The 16950-nt window shown below is 43.9% G+C and overlaps 1 protein-coding gene across 2 annotated transcripts in view; it reads left to right on the top strand.

Annotated features, from left to right (window-relative positions):
• The first annotated feature begins 5524 nt into the window (after nt 1–5524).
• The window catches only part of ARFGEF3 (ARFGEF family member 3), a 128064-nt gene continuing 116638 nt past the window's right edge, over nt 5525–16950 (top strand). For both annotated transcript variants that reach the window (XM_074990480.1, XM_074990479.1), the window contains exons 1-2: nt 5525–5801; nt 8229–8283. In XM_074990480.1, the coding sequence (XP_074846581.1) occupies nt 5717–5801; nt 8229–8283 (140 nt within the window). In that variant the 5' untranslated portion in view covers nt 5525–5716. The remainder of the gene's footprint in view (nt 5802–8228; nt 8284–16950) is intronic.

Raw genomic sequence — 16950 nt, 5'->3', positions numbered from 1 at the left:
CATGTGATTGATTCTTGTCTGAACACAGAGCTATTTATACTGAAGCTATTTTGACTTGCTCATTGATAGTACCTTATTTTATGTCTTTCTCATAGAAGCAGTCCTAGAAATTAACATCTACATTTTCATGATAAAAAGCTGCAATATTGGGCTTCAAGGAGCAAATTTTGCTCTGTTACCCAGGTGAAAAGAATGGGATTACTCTGGATTTATCCTGTTGCACCAGAGAGGAGAATTTAGTCATATGTCCTTAACCTCCCCCTCTATATATCTACACAGACAACAAAAAATCGTATCAATGAGGTGAAGCCATGAGAAAGATCAATAATATAATCACAGAATAAAGGCAGCCCACTATGTTATTCTTAATGAAAGACATTTCCATTATCCTGTTAGCCCCCTACTACCTCTCAGGATATGTCTATACTTATCCAGCATTTGACGCACCACAATCGGTCTTTCAGAGTTCGATTTTACTGCATGTGAAGACACTACAAAATCAATCTCTCTGGGTTTGGCCATCGACCCGGGTACTCCACACTATTGCAGGGAGTAGGGGATCTTGGTGTGAGCTCAAAGAGCCCTGATCTATACTAGGGCAGAAAGTTGGTTCTGCTACATCAGTGCTAGGTACACTAATGGGTAGCTAGAATTGCATATCTGGGATCAACTTTATTCCCTAGTGTAGACCAGGCCTCAGTTTTGGAGCAGGTTAAATGCTTTTATTTGAGGAGTAGTTTACTGCCTTTCTCATCCCCCCAGCTGGTTATCTGGCATACTGAGGCCTCCTCCCTATTTAGCTGTAGCATCCCTTTGCAGCAAGGACTGTCACTCTTGTGTGGGCCTTCAGAGTCACAGTCGATGCTGCAAATGATGATCCCAAATGGAACTACAAAGGGCGCGATCCATCGTCTGCGTAGACTGAAGGATGCTACTGCTGCTGCCCTTTGCCCTTCAGAGTGTTTGCAATAGGCTGGGGGTGCAGTGACTACTCTGACAGCTGACTGAAACTTATTTACATCCAACCAAAGCACTTTGCTATCAAGCCATGTCCTTTGGTTTACTTCACTTTCCCATACCACTTGGCAGTGTTTTCAATGCCATGGACTTCTGCCAATATTACATTTGTGTGGAATTTGTCACATTTGTCTGTGTAGTTCAAGTCTTTTGTGTTGTTTTTTCTCCTTTTTTCATTTTCTCCCCCAAGACATCCCTCCCACAACTGTCTTTGCAGTTCTTCAAGTTCCTGGATCACCTGCTGTGCTCCCACTCAGCTCGCCTTGCACCCAAACAGCTCAGCAAGGCCAGAGAATCTAACCTATTACTTACTGAGATCTTGAATGTCTCTTTCAGGCATTAATGATAGCTGCAAATAAAGCCAAGGCAAAGTTGAGTAGCTAGAGATAAATCCCACCTCAAAAAGTACACTACTAATCTCTGCTGCCCGCCCCACCCTATCACCACTAGCTTTACAAAGCATTTTTCTCAGTTTAATAATGTCACACACTAAGCAGGGGTGGGGTGAGTAGCACTGAACAGGAACAACTTTAGCAAGTACTAACAGACTGTATGGTGGCTTCCTACCTAAATATGGTAAAAATTGCAGCACCTTCCCTATACCAAAACTCACACAGATAAAAAGTAAAACAAAGGCTTCATTTTCTCTTTACTCACATGCTGTCATTGCTGTCTAGGGGGTACAGCCTCCGATAATGTAAATTTGCATCATTCTATTGAATCAATGCCCCAGTGTGAAAGGTGGGCACAGATTTTCAAAATAGCTCAGCAGGCCACTGCCTACAAACTGGGCCAGACTGTCAGCTTCAATTTGGGTACCAAAACACTGGTCAGATTTTCCCAGGCAGTCGGAGCGGCTGGGCGTTTGGCTCTTGGGAATCTGGCTTGTGGTGACTCAATGGGAGCTGCTGGCTGCTGAGCCATTTTGAAAACCTGGCCCTGTCAGTGCAGAGCACTTGAAATCCAGGCCTGGGCTTTTGGAAAATATAGACCCAAATGTTTTTCAGGTATTTAGAGTGGTTGCCAGTAATACCTGTAACCTGATCACTTGAACAACTGCACAGAAGAGATTCAGATGCCACTCAGCTCATTAGCAGAACTCCCACAACAGCCTCAGTGGGCAGCATATTTTTCTAAAGGTGGTTCATATCTGCACCTGTCTTGGTGCACATCACAAAATTTATTCCACCCACAGATGGAAAAAATTAGAGGGACCACTAGAGATCACCCGAATGGGTTTCTTACTTAGTATTTTTTAATTTATAATGCAAGTGCTTTGGGACAAAGCCTGTCTCTCTGTTACATTGTTACAATAGCACAATAGGATCTTGAGCCATGCCAAGACTTTTAGGTTTTGCAGTAATGCAAATAATAAAGACAACACTAAGTGTTATTTTCCCATTCTTTATCATGCCCCTCTTTGGTATTTGTACATTTGGTGCCTCTTTGGGAGCTCAGTGAGGGGTGTGGTGTTAGAATTTAAATATGATCTGCAATGTTGCAGGGCAAAAGATCTGCAACATTTCAGGATGCCTGATTTGTTGAGATGCATACAGCTTCCATTCCAACTAGTGGGTGTGCACACCTACCTCCCACTGCATCCCAGGGATCCCAGTTCTGCATGTCATCCATCTACATCAGTGTTTCTTAAACTATTTTCTGCAGGACACTGGTATTCCATGAACCAATTGCAGTTATGCTGCAGTTGTTTGCAAAAATAAACCAATGGTATATATTTTCTGACAAGATACAATGTTACTTCTCATTATTACAACATCTGATTTCAATTACTTCATTTTGTTTTTGCTGTATATATTGCTTTGTTTGTTTGTTTGTTTGTTTGTTTGTTTGTTTGTTTGTTTGTTTGGGTCTGACCACAATTTTTTGAAAAAAAATTCATGGGTTTTCCACTTAAAAATATTGCTGTTTGCTGTTCCATGATCTCAAAAAGTTTAAAAAACACCGGTCTACATCACTGTCCAGCAGGGCCCTGAGGAGCAGGTCAGCAGTTGCTAGGAAAGGATCTGAGAATACCATTGCATCTGCCACTATTCAGACCTATTTGCCCATCTCTGGTGTAGCAGGGATACTACAACAGGTGTCACTGCAATCTCTGGCTATGCGTACACAGCATCATTATTTTGGAATAAGCTATTGTGCAAGAACTTATTTTGAAATAATGCTGCTACACACAAAATGCGTGTCAAAATAGCATTCAGCTATTTTGAAATAGGTCGCCCAGACACAATAGGGCTATTTTGGATTAGAGCCCCTGGATGCACTAAAACTTATTTCATAATAACCCCAATTCCCTGTCTACACAGCCCCTATTTTGAAATATCTATTTTGGAATAGGTGCTATCCCTGATAGAATGAAGTTTACCAAATTTGAAATAAGCTGTCCATTATTGTGAAATAGTGGTTGTGTTGTGTTGGTGCTTTCAAGATTATTTCGGAATAGTGGCTGCTGCTCCAAAATAACTTTGCTGTGTAGACACACCCTCTGTGTGCCGTAGTAGTAACCAGGGAGCAGCAATGCTGCCAGCCCTGAACCAGGCCCAGAGGATTCCTTCCCTTTTCCTACCTGACTCTATTCTGTACCTATCACCCTAGACACCCCCCCCAGCCATTCCAGGCCACTCAGGCTAAATATGGAAGGGAGCCATAATATGCAAACAAATTTGGCCTATTGTATGTAATATATCTTACAGCGCATATGCAATAAGCTTGTGAACTGACTCCCAGTATGCAGACATTGACATGGTACATGTACATTTATGTGGTTACCATAGCAAACAGAGGCAAGGATTGATGGACTCCTGTTCATTTATGGATGGGCTGATAAAGAGACATGGCTTATGTCATGGATGTTGTAAACCATAGAATCATGGCACTCTAAAACTTATCTGCTAGGAAAGTGATGTGATTGTTTATTTTGTGCCACCACCTCTCTCTCAGCCGCCAGTGTCAGAGAGTGGGTTGCAAAACACAAGCATGGCCCTGAAGTTTGAACTAGGGTTACCATATCTGAACTTTCAAAAAAAGAGTACACCGCTGAGTGAGTGCATCTGTATCTGTATACCAACTCACTATATATACTACATATATATAAGTACATTAACGCAACATGAGAAATACGATTCTTCCACAAAGAGAAATCTCTCACAAATTTAATGTATTATTTTTAATGAGTATAATCAGCATGAAAGCATATAATCTAGAATGGTGACTGAAGCATGAAGGGGTATATGAATGTTTAGTGTACCTAGCACATAAATACCATCCAATGCCATGTACACAAATGCCATGCAAACCCCTGTTCTCACTTGCAGAGGACAATGTAAATAAGAAGTGGTATATGTAAACTAACAGGTTTGTCTTAGCGACTGACTGAACAAATAGGACTGATGGACTTGTAGGTTCTAAAGTTTTACAGTTTTGTTTTTGAGTGCACTTATGTAACAACCCCCCACTATTTGTAAATTGTACTTTCATTGCAAAGAGTGCCCTCCAGTACTCGTATAAGATGAATTAAAATGTTATTTCTTGTATCATTTTACTGTTCAAATTATCTGTAATAAAAATATAACGTGCACAGTGCTCACTTTACATTCTATCTGGTAACTGAAATCAATCTTTTGAAAATGAAGACAATAGCCAACAATATTGATAATGCATTTCACTTGCTATTCTGTTATGAACAATGTGATTCAAACCACATTAAGCACATTTTAAAAACTACGATTTATTTAAGTAGTTGTATGATTTTACTGTGATTTATGGACAACCCTACTTTTTGACAACTTGCAGTTTCAAAACTGACACTGTTTCTTTAAACTAACAGGGCACACAACAGTGGGTTGTTAGGTAGCATTAGGGCTTGCTCCCCTGCCCTTAAAAGATGGGTCTCAGAGGGTAGCTGTGTGTGTCTGTATCTTCACAAAACAAAACAAGCCGTCCTGTATGTAGCACTGAAACAGTAACACATTTGTTTATTAAGTAATGAGCTCTTCTGGGTAAGATTCACAAATCTGATGTGGTGGATCTTCCCCAGGACAGCTCATTCCCACCGAAGAAATGAATTGGTTACTCTTCCAGGCGCTACAGGACGGCTTCCTTTGTTTCCTTAAAACATGGTGAGATTTTGCCCAGTGACACCCAAGGCAGCAGGATTAGGCCCTAGCTGCACAATAAAAACAACCGCGAGCTTCCTTAGCGCCGGGAGTAATCCCCAGGTGGCTGCCTGGAGCTGCGAGCAGCCGCCTGTGCAGGGGAAGGAGGGGTTATGGGCTGGAATAGCCGCGGGCCCTGGGCTGTGCAATGCACCTGCTCTCTTTTCCCACGCCACGCAGCGGCCGGCTCTTCCTCCAGCCCTGATGTCCCTGGCGCTGCGCTCTGAGGCCGAGAGCGGCCAATTGCAGCCTCGGCCTCCCCGGCCCAGCCCCTTCCCAGGCTAGGAAATCCACTGCCGCCTTTTGCCGAGCCCGGCTCCAGGAAGGCAGCAGCGGCCCCCGCAGCCCAGCCGCGCGGCGGGGAAGCAGACAAGGGGGAGGAGGCCGCGGCTCACGCTGACGTGTCCCGCTCATGGAGCTGCACGTGATTCTGCAGCGGCTGCCGCGCGCCGTCCCCGCTTAGAGCCGGGGAGGGGGCGACAGCCGGTCCCTGCCCTGCCGCCCGCAGCCGCGCCGGGGCGGCCAAGATGGACGAAACCCTGAGGAAGCTGCAGAAGGAGGCGTCGGGGAACAAACACAGGGCGATCAAGGAGAGCTGCGGCTGGGCCATCGGTAAGGAAGCGGGCGCCTGCCCCCTGGCGCGGTCGCCCGGTGCATGCCCACTCCCCATGCGCCCGCCTCTCTTGTGCATTGGCGGTGTTTCGCGTTCTGCCCGGGAAACCTCTGCCTGCCGCCTCTTGCGTCCTTTCCCCGTTGATTTTTAAGGCACACCTGTGCTGAAGTATTTTTATCCCTCTTCCCCCTTTGCTATCGATTTGTTGGCCTCCGGCGTGAGCTCCCCTAGGCCAGGGAAAGCGAGCTGGGGGCAATGTTTTCTTTCCCTGCCCGGGCACAGACAGGCTTGAGTAGCAGAGCTGTTCATTAGATGTGTTTGCGAGCTGCATAGATGAGCTGGCAGGTCTGTGACTCACCAGTGGTGGAAGGCTGGTGAGAGCCCACTGCAGGCGGGAGCCTTGCACTTATGGCAACATTGGTGTTATTGGGATATGTTAATTGTATTTGCCTCAGTTGCCAGGTGAGGGAATTCTTTATCAGGCTCAGGTTGTTAAACCCTTCAGAAGGGAACTCTTTGGGCCATTTCTCAAGTAACAAGCAGTGCTGTAGCACCTAGAAGACTGACACATTGATTTATTAGGTACTGTAATGAGCTTTCAGGGGTAAGACTTGGTTCTTTAGATTTGGAGTTGACAGTTAGAATCCACAGTTTTATATGGAGGAGAGAGGAAGGAGGGAAAAAGAGGGTTACTCGGTTGACACAACACCGAGGAGCTGACATAGTGGCCCAACACAGCCTGGGCATAGCCTGTATAGGATTAGCTATTCCCATACAAATAGGTTTTACTACTGCTAATGGAATTTGAAAAAGAGGTGTAAGGGCTTAATGAGGGCAGCTGTTGAGGTTGCAGTACTTCTGAATAATGGAATTACTCATCTTTCACAGGAGTCAGACTGATGCTCCATTTTGTTTAAAAGAAAAGCTTCTGATTTGTATTATTTTTCAGTGCATCATCCTTTCATATTTAGATGAATTTGAACAGCAGTGAATCACATGATACCTTAAAACTAGAGAGAATAAAAAAGAATGAACTTATGTTTCATTAGCAGGTAACTTACTGTTCCTCATACATATTTGTGGTGAGGTCATTTTTAAAGTACAAGTTACCTGTGTGGCCACCCATGCTTTGCTAGCACTCAGTGATTTCAGGGAATCAATATTTTTTATATTGGTGCCTGGACACTGCTGTGATTGGTGCAACATAAATATGTGTATAAACAGCTATTAAGTTGTCTCAAGGGGTAGCTGTGTTTGTCCATGGCTTCACAAAAAAACAACCAAGCAGTCCTGCAGCACCTTTAATTGTTAGTCTTTAAGGTGCTGCAGGACTGCTTGACTGGGTTTTTTTAATAAGCTATTAACTTGTTTTTTCATTTGATACATAGCTTTTTCTTTTGCAGACTCAAACCACCATGTGCATATTGTATGGATATTTAAGTGTTTTATTTTAAAAACTCTCTCTTTAGTCATTAGGCTGAAAATCATTAACACCTTTCCTTGAGAGCAAAATCTGGTAGACCCATAAGTTGTTTCATTGAAAAGAGAAGTAATATTTTACCATCCACCAGCATCTGTTGTAGAAATGATGAACAAACAACATGATTGCAGAACCCCTGCTTGTTTTAATGACATACAACCATTCAGTCCAATATAACACTGATACCTTTTAAAATATGTATCTTCTCTACACAGCTAAGGGCGATTGGGTTGTGTACCAAGTACAGGACATTGGAAGTATTTTTTTCTTAGTTCTCAATGAACACGTATATAAGGTGGCCTTCAATGAGTGTGCTGTTACAATGCTATTTTTTTCACTGTGGTTTCTCAACCACCAGTTTATGCTAATGGGTCAGTTCTAAGAGCACCTCACGGCACATGCCTTGTGCCTAATAAAATGGGAGTCATTTAGTGAAAATCAACCAAGCTGCAAACAAATTTCCAAGGAGAGGCTGTGATTCGAGAGAGAATTCAAGCGGCGTAAGTCCATGTTGGGGTTGCTGTGTACATAAACTTGCACCAAAATATCTAAATCAGTTTCCTAAAATGAGTTTAGTTATTTTGTTTTGTGTCCAGGTGGATGCTGATTTTTGGAAGTGTCCACACAGAGCCTTGGACTGACATAATTGAACTGTTTGAAATCCACAGCTGCTATTATTTTGGTGCAGATTTGTAGGTAGACTAGCCTGTTGCAGGGCCTTGTATGTGTCACCGTGCTGGAAGGGTTCCCAATAATGAGAAAAACCACGCAACACCTAACCATGGGATCAGGCTCACAGAAATTTTTTTGAAATAAGTTAACTGTCAGTAGGTACGACAGCAGTTAGGTTTGGGAACAATAATTCAAAACTGTAGTAATGCACAGTATTTAGATCCTCTATACATTGACTCCTTTAATGTTTTTATTTTTGTCTTTATTCATACAGAAATTTTGGAATCTTCTGATACTACTGCTACCAAGATCCCTCCATATCAGCTGAGGTAAGCAAACACAAGTGTAGGGTCATGTGACTTCACGGGCATTGTCAAAGCTTACAAATGGACAGAATATATCGCTGATGTTCAGTGAGAAGGGAAAGATGGAATGTGGCAGGATGATGCTCATGATGGGACCCTGCTTATTGTCGCTGTTCCTTTCAGTCTTTTATATACTGTATTGTTAAATCTGGGTCAGCTGGTGTGTACTGAAAGTTGGCAATCATTAGGGCAGGAAATGTGGTCTTAGGGATAGAACAATGGTTTGTTACTCCAGAAACTTAGTGTTGGTTTTGCTTCTGGCCTGCTGAGTGACCATAGGCAAGTAACTGCATTGTTCTGTGCCTCAGTTTCTTCATCTGTAAAAGCAAAGTTAAAGATGTTGATTTCTCCTGTTACTTTACTGAAGGATCTCCTAATGATAAAATGTTACATAAAAGCTAGGCACTATTATTTTAGATACTCGGGCTTCTGCATTATACGGAGCTGTGAGTTCTCACTGTTAGCCAAACAGAAATTGAAATTAAGAAAAGGGATACTGTTTCCAAATGGCCACTTTTTAGGTTGCAAATGCCTGATCTGTTGCTTCAATTTGTGTTTTAGTTCATAAGTTGCTCAAGGGTTCCTTAGAAAGTATAAACTTTTACCTTGTCTGAACTAGACTTCTTCCTGATGTCTCTCACTGTGTTGTCATCCCAGGTACAGCTGCACTCACAGTAGCAACCTCACAAGCGCTAGGCTAGACGAGGCTTTGGGTTCCGCCAGTGCTTTCACTATCACATCATTGAAACTTGCTCAGAACAGGGTTAAAGAGATTGTTTTGCCGATGTTAGAACCAACCATGGGAGCCCTTCCTGCACTAGCACCGCCACTGAAGCTGTAGCAGAGGGAGCAGATTTTTTTCAGAAAGAAGGCTAGTATAGATTTTCTTTGTGTGCCATCTTGCAACCTAAATCTCTGATCTTGCCTTCAAAATTCACTTTCAGTGGCATGGTGCTCACAGTTGATTCTGAGGTGAGCAGGACATTCTCTTTCCTTTTTATGATCATCTGATGGCATATGTGGATCATCTGGCATAGAGTACAGCTGGGTGGGAAAGGTAATTCTATTTTGTGGAGGATTTTGATATTTTAAAATCTGATCTCCTTCTGATTTGGAATAAAACTCAAACATTTTACTGTCCCCTATGTCAGCCTGGTGGACTTACCTGGAGCTGTGGACCGTGGGAGCCCAGGCTGTTGAGCTACAAGGCTGGGGGTTTAGGAGCTGGCTCTTCCAAGGTAATTCCTCTTCAGTCAGAGTGGTCAGCAGACTGCCTTGTGAGCTGTAGAGGAGGGAACCACCAGGCATCAAGAAGTGCCCAGAGTCCTGGCTAACCTGAGAGCCTTGGAGATTTGGAGCATGGCTCTCAGGGCTTCTAGGCTCTTGGCTTCTCATCAGAGAGCCTGGTGGGCTGACAGGGAGCCAAGAGTCTGGGATCCTTTGGAGCCCCACTTAGTGACAACTTAAGTTTCAGAAGAGCCTGGGTTGGGATCTTGGGGCTTCCAGGCTAGTGGCTCCCGATCATCGAAGTATGGGATTGGAAGAGACTTAAACAAGTTATTTAGCTCAGCCTACTGCATGCATGGTAGTACTGTGTAATAACTAGATCATTCTTGCCAGGTATTTGTATAACATGTTCTTAAAAACCTGCAGCAATGGAAGTTCCACAACCCTCCTATGCCATTTGTTCAAGCGCTTAACTACCATGATAGTGTATTTCCAAATGTCCAACATAAACCTCCCTTATTGTGATTTAAGTCCATTGCTTGTTGTCTTACCCTCTGAGATTAATGAAAACAATTTTTCATCCTCTTCCTTTTAACAACCTTTATCTATGTGAAAAGTGTGTGTACGCACAGCCTTCTTCCCACCTTCTCACACTTGATTTCTCTTTTCTAGAATAAACAAATCCATTTTTTTCACTTTTCTCTCATAGATCATGTTTTCTAGATCTTAAATTATTTTTTGTTGCTCTTCTCTGCACCTTTTCCAGTTTCTTCACATCTTTCCTGAAATAGACACAGTACTCCGGTGGAGGCTTAATCGGCCTGGAGCAGAGCACAAGAATGCCTTGTCATGTCTTGAGTACAATACTCTGTTAATGCAAAACATACATTCTGGGTTGCAACAATGTTACATTGTTGACTCATATTTAACTTGTGATCTGTTCTGACCCCTAGATACCTTTTCACAGTTTTCCTTCCTAAGTAGTCATTTCCCATTTTGTAAGTATGCAGCTGCCTCTTTTTATTCCTTCTGAAGTGGAAGTTGGAGGATCAGAGATTCTTTCATAATTATATGGGTGCCCTTGGATAAGCCAAAGTAGTCTAGAGGCTGCTCTGATTTATGCCGGTTGGATATTGTCCCCATGGAACCATATGGCAGTACAGAACTCTGAGTGCAGGCTTGCTCTGCTTCATCCCACGCGCTCTCTCTCCCATCCAAACATGCAGCCTGTGTCGGAATGGAGGGCAGGTGACAGCTGGGTTGGAAGAAAGCTATTCTGCTTCATGGCAGCTAAGAATTCCACCCTGGCTGAATAATCTTCAGGTGACCTGTTGGGGCCGGTGTATGCTGCTCTACACCATGGCTGTAGTGGAAGGAGTAAAACTTCCCACATGTAGTATTGCTTGTTCATTGCGGGCTTTTTTCCCCCATGCTTATCCTTGTAATAGTGTAGTGTTACATTCATATTCCTTGTGATAATTGTGACAGGGATCCACAGGGTGCAGCCTGAGCCTGTGGTACCAATGTGACCCTTTTACTCTCCGACTTTTCTAGGCACTGTTATCACTTGGCACAGCCACATGTGGAGACCCCACACAGCTACATTTAGTGAATGTTCCCAGAGCCACTAGTGAATCTCACAGACACAGGCATCAGAGCTCTCAGTACTGTACCTCAGCAATTTATTAGCTGGTTCACCACTTCATCAATAGAAAATGGATATATACAGTCCTTGCAAAAGCTGAGCAGATTTGCCAAACACTTCAGGCAAACTCACTGGCAAAGAAAGAGTAAAACAAATGTATTGACTATAAAAAGATGGATTTTAAATGATATCAAGTGTTAGACACAAAGTCAGAAAGGTAACCAAATAAAATATAAACGTGCAGTCCAAACTCTTGTCTCTATTAGATTGAGCAAAAATTAGATCAGCTCTTCTCACCTCAGTGGCTACTGCTGTTGAAATCTTGGCCAGTTCCCTCGGCTGGAATCTTCAGTCTTCTCAGTGTCTTGTTTGCTTGCAGTGTAGATGGTTGAAGGAGAAAGGCCACTCATGGGTCCTGTGTTTAGTTTTTAATATCCTTAGTCCATGTGCTTGGAGAATACAAGTCCAGGCACCCCTGGTGAGCATTGCTGAGTCCCTGAGCAAACTTGAGCTTTGGTGTGGCCTCATGCTGGTGAGTCATCAGGTTGTGGCTCCCTTGCTGCACAATGGCTGGTGATGTCTTTTCAACAGCAGCCACCTGGGTGTTGGCTACCTGGCTCGTTGTTGCCTCTGTAGGGCTAGTATTTGGACACCTCCCAAACCCACAGCATATTAAAGTGGTGGTTGTACAGCACAATTCTTGTAATTTCATGTGCACTGATGATATAAATATACAGACAGATAATTGACTTTCATTAGATCGTAACCTTTGCCTTGATACCTCACATGGTGTGCTTTATATGAAATATCACAGATACATAGAGGAGCAATATTGCAGGTTACAGGGCACTCTTCCAAAGTATAGTATGTCACAACACTGTTACCTAGGCCTGCTCTACACTAGGGAACTAAGTTGATCCCATATATGCAATTCTAGCTATGCCATTAGCACCAGCACCCCTTACTCCACACGATAGCATGGAGTCCCAGGATCAATGGCCAAGCCCAGAGAGTTTGGTTTTTTTTCGCGTCTTCACACACGGCAGAATCAAATTCCAGAACATTGACTGCAGCACAACCACCTTCTCATAAGTATAGACATACCCAAAGTGTAGTCCTCATTTCCAGCCTTTCCACTGATCATCTTTTTCATTTGCTTGTCATCTCTTCAGGACACCCCTCTGCCCACCCCGCTACCCCAGCACAGTTAGTGAGTGGCCTTTTCTGTAGTAAAGCCTCTCTTTTTTGGAACCAGGTATTTTGGCAACTTCAGCAGCAGTGACCTGCAATCTAATGTACACATTGGTTAGGAATGATGTAATGAGTATTACTTGTTTTTACAAAAATTAGATGGTGTGCATAAAATATTTCATCTTGGGTGCGATTGTCAGATCGCCAACTGCCATGCTGGACGCTTCCTGGGAGTACCCTGGGCTGTGAGGCATCTTTCATTTGCACTTAGTGTGAGGAAACCCTTGTCTCCGTCTGCTGGGGATCTGCTCCTGAACCCTAGGGGCAACACAAGCATTGCCCGCTAGGTTTTTGCAAGATCTGCTGTAGCTCTGCAGACCTCTAGCCCTTTCTTTGAAGGATCCTGACCCAGGGCCAATGGTTCCTCTAAACTTCCCCATCCATGTGCAGAATAAATTTTATGTGCACCAAAGTATGTGCACCACCAGTAGCAACACAGGCTTCTGGCTGTGGGCTGCTGTGGGTGCTCTGCCGATCAGCTAGACAGCACTTGAATTTCTCTCAATCTGAATCTGCCCAAGTGCTCGGCTTATAGGGAATGCTGCCTAGAACCAGTGCTCCCTGTAAGCTGAGTGCTTGGGTGACCACCCAGGAGAGACTCGAATGCCGCCCATCTGATAAACAGCGTGCCTACAGCCTGCAGGCTTTGTTTCTATTGGTGGCGCCCATCTGCGTATACCTCAGTGCATATAACATTTATTCTGCACCTGGATGGGAAAAAAATTAAAGGGGACATTATACTGGACATGCAGCATGTTCACAGGGTCTCTGCTCCCAAAGCAGTTGCACGCTCCAGGTTACCAGTTTCACCAGAGATCACCTCTTTGCTTCATACACCGCGCTTACCTCACTCCAAGTCCTGGTCCCTCCGAAATACATGTCCTGCTCTCAATGCAGGGAGCTAATTGATACCTCGGAAATCTCCAGCTCCTGTAGAGCTGCTCTCCACAGCCTGGGCAGGGTAAGCAGTTGGAACAGAGGGGGACGAAGTGGTCCATTATATGCCGGATTGTGACTGGCCCTTCTAAGAGCATGTAAAGAACACGAGGCAACAAAGAGTCTTCTATCTTGTGATCGTGTCTCCTGTGCTGCCACCAGCTACAGTGCAGTCTCTACCATTTCTCCATGAGATACTGGCCATACCAGAAGGAACCAGCCCATGACTGTATTACCATTTCCACCTTCACCCCATTCCTTATTCGTCTGCCAAGATGGAGGAATGCATGGGGGAGTGCGCCTTTATGTTTATATGGGATGGCGCAGTAGCTGTCCTTGATAGGAACTCCAAGAACATTTGCCTCCCCAGACCAGGGGCCTGCAATCAAAATCCTGAGAAGAGCCATTTTTTTCAAATTCAATTATAAATCAATACTTCAAGAGCCACAATGCACCTGAATGAGACAGTCCTTAATAAATAACATCAAACTGTACCTTTTGTAACCCCTATTTTAAGAGCAGCGCATACACAATGATTTGTACCAGTTAGAAAGTTTGTTACGTTCACCCCTGGATTGGAGAGCAAATGAGGACAAGGAAAATGCTGTGCCTGAGGGTAGGCTTTTAACCAGGAGGGAGCAATGTCCGCATCAACCCTCTGCACCAGTGTTTCTCAACTTTTTTTTTTTTTTAATAAAGTCCCCCCCACTTTTAAAAAAAAAAAAATTAAAAGTACCCCCAGCCCTCCCACTTTAACCCAATCCCCCCTCCCTTCCTCCAGAGCCAGGCACCCCCAGCCTCCTCCTTTACTTTAACCCAATCCCGCCTCCTCTCATCCCAAGCCAGGCACCCCCAGCCCCTTCCACTCCTCCACCTTCGCTCCCCTGTAATCTAGTACTGTGACTTGTCGGAGCTGCTGCTGCCACCACAAGTTTGTCCCTCAAAGTGCTGGGCCGGGGTGTATGTGCGCAGCAGCACACAGCGCTCCTGCGGCTCTGATAACTTTATTTCTCAAAGGGCCAGGTGTGGCTCAGGTGCACATACCCCCACACTTCTCTTGTGTTCTGGGTTCCGCAACCTGCCAGCAGAGTTGAGAGCCCACCTAAGGAAGCTCTGTGGCCAGGCCTTGCCCTGAGGGCTCTTGTCAGGGCAGCTCCTAGACAGCCACAGAGCAGTCAGTGGCAGCAGCATTTGGAGCTGCAGGTTGCTGACCCATGCCCTAAACTCTTTCCTGGTGTGTTTTAATCTGTCCCTGTCTTCTATGCTGTAGCATTATAGAAGTGTAGACATACCAAGAGGCAGGAATTAGGCAAAGAATTGTAATGTTGAGATCTGTTAAGTGGACTAGACTCAGTGCCAGAAAGAGTACATAGCCAAGAATAATCCTACAGCAACAAAGAATGAGCTGTGACACCTAATTTTTTCTGTTCTGCATGCAGGTTATATGATTCTGGAGCAAATGGAACAGAGTGGCACTGCTTAATAAGAATACTACGCAAAATTCTGGCACTAACAGAGTCTTCTTACGATGTCTGTCAGAGAACTGCTTTCACTAAGGCTGGATGAAATCCAGTGAGTCAGATGGAGTTAAACTAAATCATGTTGGCTCCAAAGAGTCCAGAGATCTGACTTGACATTGGGGTGGTGATGCTCTGCATGTGTGTTTTTTTTGTTTTTTTTTTTTTGTTTTTAAACATAATCTTAAAGCCAAAGGAAATTGAGTGCAGAAACATGACACTAGAAGAACAGTAAGGATCTGCCTGATTCCAGCAAAGTGAAGGCAGTTCTCATGTACACCTGCTGTTCTATTCTAAGCTCACGCTGTTGGGTTGCACCTGTGTATTGCTGAACATATGGTATGTTAGATCAAATGATTTCCCTGGGGTCTTTGCAACAAATAACTGAGGTCTGCAGCTGATTTTGTAGCATGGCTGCTGCTTCCAAGACAACCTCAGCACTTCCTGGATGAAGTACCTGTTCCATAGAACAGCACCTGAGATGTATTTTACCCTGTAGGCCAGCTGTGACAGTTGAGGAAGAGGAATGTCTTCTATTTGCTTTGCTTAACTGAGAGCCAATGGCACAATGGCTTTAGCCATTCAGCTTTCCTTTATGTTTATAGGCTTGATGGGGTGAAAATAACCTGGATATTGTGTTTGTGATGTCCTGATTCCAAAAATACCCAGCTCTGGATACTGAGATCTTTCATTTCACCATTTAACATGTCTGCAGGTTTTCTCACACTCTGCCATCAGTGTGGCTCATATCTATCAGAACAGGATTGCACCAGTGGGATAGGGGGAGAAATGACATGCCCATTCCATGCTTGGATTCTAGGAGGGGATTGCCAATTAACAAATCAAATAGGCAATCAGGATAGCTTGAGGTGATTGCAGTCTGAGTTTGGTTCCAACTTGTGCCATGTCTTGTGCAACCTTGGACATGTCACCTAACCTCTCTGTGACTTGGTTCTTCGTCTGTAAAATGAAGATAATGCTGGTTCCCTAACTTGCAGGGATGTTGTGAAGATAAATGTAGAGTCAGATGAGGGATTTTTTTAGAAACCTAAATGGTCAAATGCAGCTATTAAAATAATTTCTCCATCTGTCCAATAAAAAGTGGTCAAAGATAAATGGTTGCCAAGCCTGCAGGATTGCCCTGGATTCTCCAGGAATTGAAATTATTTAAAGATTGTCATGTGGTTAAATCTCCAGGAATTGTCTGTCATGGCTGTTCCCCACCCTGGCACTTCGAGTACAGGTAATGGGGGCCAGCTAGTCAAATAAAACACTGCTAGACCCTACCTCTGCAGTTCCCACAGACAGCAAATTTTCCAGATTTCCAGTTTTCCCTGAAATCAATCAGTAGTTGCCACCATCATGTGTACAAAATACCCTTTCCAGGAAAGAAATCACTTAGAATCTCTTCCCTGAGGGCAAAACCCCCAACCTCCTTCTTCCAAAGAGTTGGAAAGAAATAATAAGAGCGCCTTACAAAAATCCATGCAGGTAGCTGTGAGCTCTCTGGTAACATGTCTGCAGCCAGTTTGCCATCTTTACAAGCATTGTACATGGCTTGGTATTTAAAAAACCCACAAATTAAAGCAAAACACAGGGATTTTTCCTTAGGTCAGATTCTTGGTTATAGGAGAGAACAAAGGAAACAGATAACCAGCTCAGACATAATTTCCAAATCCACAAACAATGAGAACAATAAACCTTACATGACTATCTAAACTTTTTGGTACTCCCACTTTCTGATGAGCCTAAGTGATCTGTTCTGGAAGAGCTCATTCCTCCCCCTCTGTCCCTGGAGAGATACCCCTCTCTTTGTATTTTTAATGTGTACAATACTTCTACCTTGGATAGACCACTTAACATTAGACAATATTGTTGTTTTCTTTCCCTAAGTGATTTCCTCAGGATTCCAAGGGATGTTTCCACAATCTCCAGGTTGTCACTACTCAACTGTTATCACTATCCACCCTAACTTTCATTCTCTTCAAGAATGAACTGACGAGTGTTACCGCCAACCTTCCTCTGAACCATTAAGTGGAACTTGTGTCTCAGTAG

Source organism: Carettochelys insculpta, chromosome 3 (genome assembly GCF_033958435.1).
Source record: "Carettochelys insculpta isolate YL-2023 chromosome 3, ASM3395843v1, whole genome shotgun sequence".
NCBI classification, from domain to species: Eukaryota; Metazoa; Chordata; order Testudines; family Carettochelyidae; genus Carettochelys; species Carettochelys insculpta.
Note: the sequence above shows the minus strand (reverse complement) of the source record. Positions and strands in the feature narration are given on the sequence as shown.